General features: G+C 41.9%; 1 protein-coding gene across 1 annotated transcript in view; it reads right to left on the bottom strand.

Moving 5' to 3' along the window:
* Nucleotides 1-5,336: 5,336 nt before the first annotated feature.
* Nucleotides 5,337-7,664, bottom strand: part of KDM1A (lysine (K)-specific demethylase 1A) — a 37,472-nt gene continuing 35,144 nt past the window's right edge. The window contains exons 18-19 of the mRNA XM_009892987.1: nucleotides 6,772-6,918; nucleotides 5,337-5,632 (exon numbers count right to left, since the gene is read on the bottom strand). Coding sequence (XP_009891289.1) covers nucleotides 5,447-5,632; nucleotides 6,772-6,918 — 333 coding nt within the window. The 3' untranslated portion in view covers nucleotides 5,337-5,446. The remainder of the gene's footprint in view (nucleotides 5,633-6,771; nucleotides 6,919-7,664) is intronic.

Below are 7,664 nucleotides of genomic sequence, written 5' to 3'. Positions count from 1 at the left end.
GCTGGAAGTGGGGAAAAACCATGTGTGATAAAGAATGTGGTCAGCTACTCTGCCCCTTATCCTTGTGCAAATGTAAGAATGTGATGACAGAAGTGCAGGACTGTGAAGCCTGGGCTGCATTCCTTAATTTTTGCATTGGATATTGTATTGCATTTCTCAGCCCTCTGTGATTGAAGTTTTCCAGGGAATTTCTAAACACCACGTTGACTTGATGCCTATTAGCACCTGGAACTAATGGACAGACTCCACAAGCCCTGTAGAAGCTTTGCTAACACAAGACAACAGACTTTGTAGAGAAGCAACAGTTTTTAGTAGACAAATCAGCAAAGCTGGAAAAAGCTAATTTTAAGACTATTCGTTCTTTGGATAAGACACATTCCATGACTGATATGGCTCAGGTAATTAAAGGGATGCTTTCACTCTCCACTGACCTTCTAAAGGTAAAGACTTGTGGGGTTTTTTGATATTTATTCAGCTGATGCTGAATCCAGAACAAAGTCTGGAAGCATGCCAATAGTGCTGTAATACCTGTGTGCTGTGGGGAAGAATGTCAGTGTAAGCATTTCCTCTGACATTCAATATTCCTTCCAAATGAACAAAAATTACACCTTCAGAAATCAGATACATTGGAAAGGGCAAAAAAATCACGGAATTTTCAGAGTGTGAAGGGACCTCTAGAGATCATGTAGTCCCACTCCCCTGCTGAAGCAGGACTGCCAGGAGCACATCACTCAGGACTGCATCCAGGCAGGTCTTGAAAATCTCCAGAGAAGGGGACTCCACAACCTCCCTGGGCAGCCTGTGGCAGTGCTCTGCCACCCGAACCGTAAAGAAGGGTTTCCGTGTATTTGAACGGAACTTCCTACATTCCAACATGTGCTCATTGCCCCTCGTCCTGTCACTGGGAACCACTGAAAAGAGTCTGGCTCCAACCTCCTTCAACCCACCCTTTAGATACTTGTAAGCAAGTTGGTAATAGCAAATAGTTGGTAAAAGCAGAAAACTTTAAAACAAACCAGCCCGTGACATCTAATTCTCTTTTGGTAAACATTTTCTCAAAAAGTAACTCATGGAATTATCACCACCTTTAAAAAGAATATACAAGAGTATACAAATAAATTAAGTTTAGTCACCTCACTTTATGGAGCCACTTCATGGCTTAAAGACTACAAGAACTCTGAACACCTTGTTGACCATAGCATCCTCAGTTGAACTTTTTTAGAAATCTAGCAAGAGACTTAGTCAGATGAAAATATGCATGATAAAAAAAAGAAACTGAAGCACCCCAGTGAAGTTGTTCCTTGGTTTATGATCCCATCAATTACTAAGATAACAAAACAGGGAGAACACATGCTTCACAATAATTTCTACTACAGGCAAAACCATAGCAAAAATTCCATACAAAGACTGAACAGAAAGACCCTGAGCTAACAGTAGTTTATTGCAAAGTAGATGCTAGCACTTGACAAAAATATAGGCATCTGCAGAACTGAGAAATGTAAATCTTCCTGCAGATTCAGCCCATCCAAAAATCACAACCTGACAAGTGAATGCATGCATTCACTCAGGATTCAGAACCCCATGGCAGATTACTCTGGTCCTTCATCTTCAGTACAGAAGGGGATGTCCAACTAGGGAAGAATTCTCTTCTATCCAAAATGGGCACAGATCAATTTCGTTGTCAGAAACTCAATTCACCTACCCATGGACTAGAGTGAAAAGTGGCAAGTCCCTGAGAATAGATGCAAAGGTACACTACAGAGCGTGCAACCAGACTTGGTCACAAGGTTTTGTGACTGTGCCCAGCTCAAATTTGTGATAAAGGTCATCCATGATCTGCTGAAACAGCTCAGGATATCCCTACAGGGAAGTGAGGGCAAGCAAACAGCAGCAAGGGGAGCAACGGCTCCACCGTGAGGAAGTATGCTGAGATGAAGAGGAACTGGGGACCCATTTAGTTACCATGTCATCTCCTCCTCAGTAGGTCACAGTGGTAGGAAAACTGCACAGGCAGCACTTAAAATAGGACCAGCCATTATGGGTCAGACCAAAGTTCCATCTAACAGACCGTGGCACAGGGAGCAGAGAGCAATATGCTCCTAAACACATACATGGACAGTCTGGACTCAAGAGCCACCATTTGAGGCACAGCAGAAGGCACGCCTGGGATGACAGAAACAGTGGTGCAAGAACTGCTAACTGCTGGGAGAGCACCTGCTTGAGAAATCAGACACTGGTAGTGCTGCAAAAAGCGCGAGACCATTCTCCTGGACAAACAATGGAAATTGTACCATGTGGCCTGGCAGAGCTGAACCCCAACACTAAGCTGACTCATCACTACATGCTCAGGCCACTTTTTCCAGGTCTGCAAGCTCCAGCTGGCTTTGGGGTGGCAGTGCTTTCCCCCAGGCTGCCCCCCACTGCCAGCAATTCCACAGGATACAACCAGAATAAAGGGAGCAGTCTTTGACCCTCACCCAACCACTGCTCCCCTGCAGGAGCTGCAGCACAGCAGCTCTGAGGTGTCCAGCAAATAGCTGCACAGCATTATCTGTGCCTTGCTGAGCCTCAAACACCTCTAAAAGCTGAAAGTACTCTGAACTGCTCGCTCCCAACACCTGCTAGGGCTTGTTAGCAAGTAGGTGCTGGCTGAGGAACAGGTATAATGTCCAGGGATAATGGAGAGGCGAGGGTGCAGCAGGCCACGGATCATGGTCCTCCATCTTCCAGGGAAGACCCTAAAAGCAACAAAGAGGCTACATCAAATCACAGGGCCTCCTTGTCTCCTCCTGGCATTCCCATTCCTTTGCTCAAGCCCATCACCACCATCAGCTAACACATACCAACTCCTTGCCCACCTTTAAAAAGGGTGGGAACTGTCGGGCTTCATCTCAACTTATTATTCCATCTCCATCTTTTTATTTCAGTGGTCACGAGTTTTCAGATGTCTTTTTGAAAAGAGAAAACAGGACGGTCTTGTTGTCAGGTGAAAGACTAGCCTCACTCAGTCCAACCAATGGCAATGTCCAAATGGAATTTTGTTTACATTTGAATGTCTTCAACAATATACTGTGTGGTGTTTGTCAGAATCAGCCTGCTGAATAATCTGCTAAGTCTCAACCAGAACAAACATAAAGCAGCTGCAAATAACATTAATAGACTGATGCAGAAGTGGCTTGATATTTTTCTGGAAGAGACACTATTTGGCTATGTTAAATTGAGGACTATTTTATTTTCCAGTAGACCAGAAGTGCTCTTCTGAATTTTTGACACTTTGCTAGAGCAAGCGGGATGACAGTCCTCATGATGAGACACAGCACCATCACTAATCCCAACAGCAAACCACCCCACAAATATGGAGACCCACAGAGGCTGGAAGCCTGGGTAGAGAACACAGCACCCCAATTCTCAGATCCTTCTCCCATCTTCAGTCAGACTAGTCAAGAGACCAGATCAGCTGTTGGTGGATTTTAAAGGCCCGTCACACCTCCTGGAGCAGGGTTTCTCTGGGTAGTGGCACTGATAGGCTTTTACCTGAACATAAGGCAGGGACTCGAGTCTCAAATTACTCTCTATTTACTCTCAGTCACCGCCTGGACACCCCTCCTCCATCCCCTGTGGACTTGCAATTCCTGCCCCACTTCAGTGGCAGTTTTCTGACCAACCATCACAAAGTCTGTCTTGTTCCCTGGAAGTGCAAGTGGCAGCATGTAGGGTTGCTGAGGAGTACCCCTGTCAATAAAGCGCTCAAGCAACAACAATACTTGCAAAGTTAAGAGTTACAGGGAAGGTAGCACTAATTTAGACAGAGGTTTGGGATAGAGGGTGTCCCATGGCACCAACTCCAGCTACTTCAAATGGGCTTAGCCCTTGACACCTCAAGTTCGTGCCCTCTCACAGACTACTACTCCTGCCACAGAGTCCTCCCCTTTCTCACAGCTTGTCAGAAGGACTGCCTATGGAGATACCCCCTCACAGACTTCAACATCTAATGAGAAAGCATCCAGAAGATAACAGACATAGTCAGGAAGAAGAATGATCTCCAGCTACTAAGAAGGAGACACAAGAAAACAGTAGAAGCAACAATGCTAGAAGATGGAGAGTCTGTGGCCAAAGACAATACAGCTGTAAACAAGTAGGGGCTGCAGTCGTGTTTGTGCATGTATTTTCTTCAGGAAAAACTGTGGGTAATGTAATTGTAGAGGGATGAACATGGAACAAGAGAGGTACCAGCCCTCTAGCAGAACAGAAGGAGCAAGGACAGAAGGAAGACTGGACAGACTGCACATGTACAGATAGGGGTCAGAGAGGGCAAGAACAAAAAAATCTGAAAAGTAGAAAAAACAGTATGAACAAAGACCACGGTTAGATGAGACAGAAATAAACTGTAGAAAGAGGAGGATGAGAAAAGTTGGAAAAAAATAAGAAAAGCCTAATGCTGTATGGGCAAAGAAGGAGATGGGGGGAAAAAGGACCTAAATGTTTAAATAAGACTGCTCTGTGCAATGAAAGGAAGGCTCTATGCACTGAACAAAAAAATAAGAACAAAAATATTTGGAAGAGCAGTCAAACCAAAGTGATTTTCAGAAGCACAACAATGGCAGCTGCAACTTCACCTCACCACCCTAGCAGAAATGAAATCAACAAGTATGCAGAGTGCCTACCTGCAGCATGCAGAAGCCAAGAGATTAGGTCCTTCAGCTAACTTACTGTCTAGGCAACTCTGTTTCTACATAAACAAATACAAATAGTTTTTTGAGTTTTTAACTTAGAAATATCCAATTCTGATGATTACTTTTGTTGAAAGTATTTAGTAAAACAGTATGCTTAGCACACTCTTAGTAATACCAGCTTTCTTTCTAAAACAGGATGCATATGGTGTAGCAGCCAATTTTTGGAGGGGTGTGATTTGCTGTTACTGATAGGGGAACAGTTGCACCAAACTCTCAAATGCCAGATAAGAATAGAATTGCTCAAAAATATTACTCTTCAAAACAAAACAATAAAAAAACCCACAAACAACAAAGAAGCTTACATAAATTCTACACTAAGCTACTATTTGTAGCAACCAGCTTCTAGAGGGCCTTCTGCAATTACCAAATTGTAAATACACATATAGGTAGAAAAAAACCTAAAAAACCTCCAGTTATAAGCTTGACTTTCAAAAAGTATCTGCAGTCAAAAAAGTCCCTGACCAGCTTGGTAGTAAAGGATTCTGTGTACTCAGACACTTCAAACAGCTATAAGAGATTTTTGTAAAAGGATGCCAAGTCAAAGGTTCGGTGAGTTTTTGTAAAGCCATTCTAATGGAAGTATTATACAGTAACTCATGGCTAAGTCCTTTCAGCAGATACCGTTACAGACTATGTGAATATCTTCATCCTAAAGAGTCCACAACAGCAGCACTGAGGTCTTGTCACTCCTCTTTTGATACCTTCTACTCTTCTTACATGCTGGTAGCTTGTTGTGGGGGGACCCCAGGTGTAGGCTGGCGAGGCAAAGTATACATGGCCCCAAGAAACTGATCTGCAATGCGACCAGCTTCTCTCAGTCCACTCAGTAAAGCACCATGAACAGTCGCAGGGTAGTTGCGAATTGTATGTTCTCCTGCAAAAAACAGGCGAGGAATAGGCTGGGGGAAAGAGAGAACACTGTTAAAGCTTGTTCACATTCTTTCAGATTCTCCAGCAAACAGATACTTTAACAACAATGTCAGAAGTCCTCTAATCACACAACAGTCTCACTAACATGAAAGTGGTACATATAAAATAGTCTTTATTAAAAATATTTTAATCTGTCCTATAAATTACCAAGAAAACTTTTATATAAAATCTTTCAGTTCACAGAAGGGTTCATCTTTGTAACTACTGTGGTATGAGGAAATATTTTCCAATTAATTGCCAATATCTTTGCTTTGATTCAAAGACAACAAGGATCTACTTGAAAAACAATACTTTCAGAACCAGGTAAGCAGGGGATTTTGACATCCTCAGCTGTATACCAAAAAAGCATTTGAATGTTGTGTCTACAACTCTACAGACAAACTATTAAACATGTTTAAGAAGAATGATGGTTTCTGATCCTGGGACATGAACTCCAGCACAGCAAACAGACAAATACTTCAGCAATTCACACTTAAATTAGCAGTTTCTCTTTAAACTAAGACCTAAAACAACTATTGACAGTATCATAAAAAGGAGAAAAACACTTTCATATATTATACTCCGCAGAGAATCATTTTATCAATAGCTATGTTTATTAATGACTTGTATCACTAGAAAAAGAACATAAAGCCAAAGCCATACATCCTTCTCTGCTACTCCTTTCAGAATGCGTATTGCTTTCAAAACTTTCATCCTCTGAAAGTGAACTGGAGATGAATTATGCCTTCTTGTGTTCGCTCCCAATTTGGGAGAGACGTTTTGACTCCTGTTCCTCTCACTCTGGCCTTCACCCTCTTTCAAATCACTACAACTCACTTAAATATGGTGATGGACAACATAAATATGAAGTGTGAAATACAATAAATGTACACTGTTCAGACATTGCCAAATTGACTTTCTGAATAAAACCGTTCTTTTTCTAGTAAACAAGTGACACCAAACTTACGAAGGCAGAATTCATTGATGGAAAACTGAATTATTTTACAGGTTCTAATAATTCATCAGAAGATGCAAGTTAACTAAACTTGTGTTTAGATATGTATGCAAATTGCTTAGAAAAATCATCCTGTTTTGAGGTTTTTCTAAAAAGAATTGAGACATGTCTCACCTGAGGAGCACCTGGAATGGCTGGCCCTGGAGTAATTGGCTGAGCCATCAAATCATAGTCATTTCCAGAAGATCCAGCTGCTACATAGGAATATGATCCCCGGGCCCACGGGTCAGCACGCCAGCGGGACACCACAGTCTCTTTAGGCTGAGACAAGACAGAAATTTCAGTTGTTGACAAAGTGCAAGTTCTATAGCTAGTGCAAAATACAAAAGATGCAAACTGCCAAGAATAAAAGAGACAAAGTCCTTAGGCTAATGTTAATGATGGAATTCCAAATTTATATTCCATGATAATACATGGAATAATAATAAATAAATAAATAACTTGTCTTTACTGGCAATATCTTAATTCTTTCCAATACATTAACAGAACCTAGTGCACATACCTTCTGCATTGGAACTCCGACTTTGTAATCAGCTGTCCATGCACACTATGTACTGTTTGCTCTGTTTCTTCTCCTATTATCGACATCATGACAATGCACACTTCCTACTCTTTTACTTTCTTCCAGCCACAGCTCATCTGACTATCTCTTCTGATTTGGCTATGGTATAGACCTATATATGATCTGTAACGCATCTGGGAAAATGACTGTATGAAGGGCCCTTGCACAAACAGCTATATTTCTCCAGTCCATCTGGTTTGCCAAAGTAATGGTCCTGATTAAAAACATTCCACTGAAAGATGCAACAGTGAAAGCATCATCAGGACTCAAACTACTATCACTCTAAGGCGTAACAGCAGTCAACAGAAAATAAGGCATCTTCATAACCTTGCAGACATGATGTCAAAAAGTGATGGGTGTGAATCTCAAACTACCTGGGACTCTGTCCAACTGAGTTTTAAAAGGAATTATACCCTGTAAAAATGCAAATATCAAGACAGGAATG

Source organism: Charadrius vociferus, unplaced genomic scaffold (assembly GCF_000708025.1).
Source record: "Charadrius vociferus isolate BGI_N301 unplaced genomic scaffold, ASM70802v2 scaffold459, whole genome shotgun sequence".
Classification (NCBI taxonomy): Eukaryota; Metazoa; Chordata; class Aves; order Charadriiformes; family Charadriidae; genus Charadrius; species Charadrius vociferus.
Note: the sequence above shows the minus strand (reverse complement) of the source record. Positions and strands in the feature narration are given on the sequence as shown.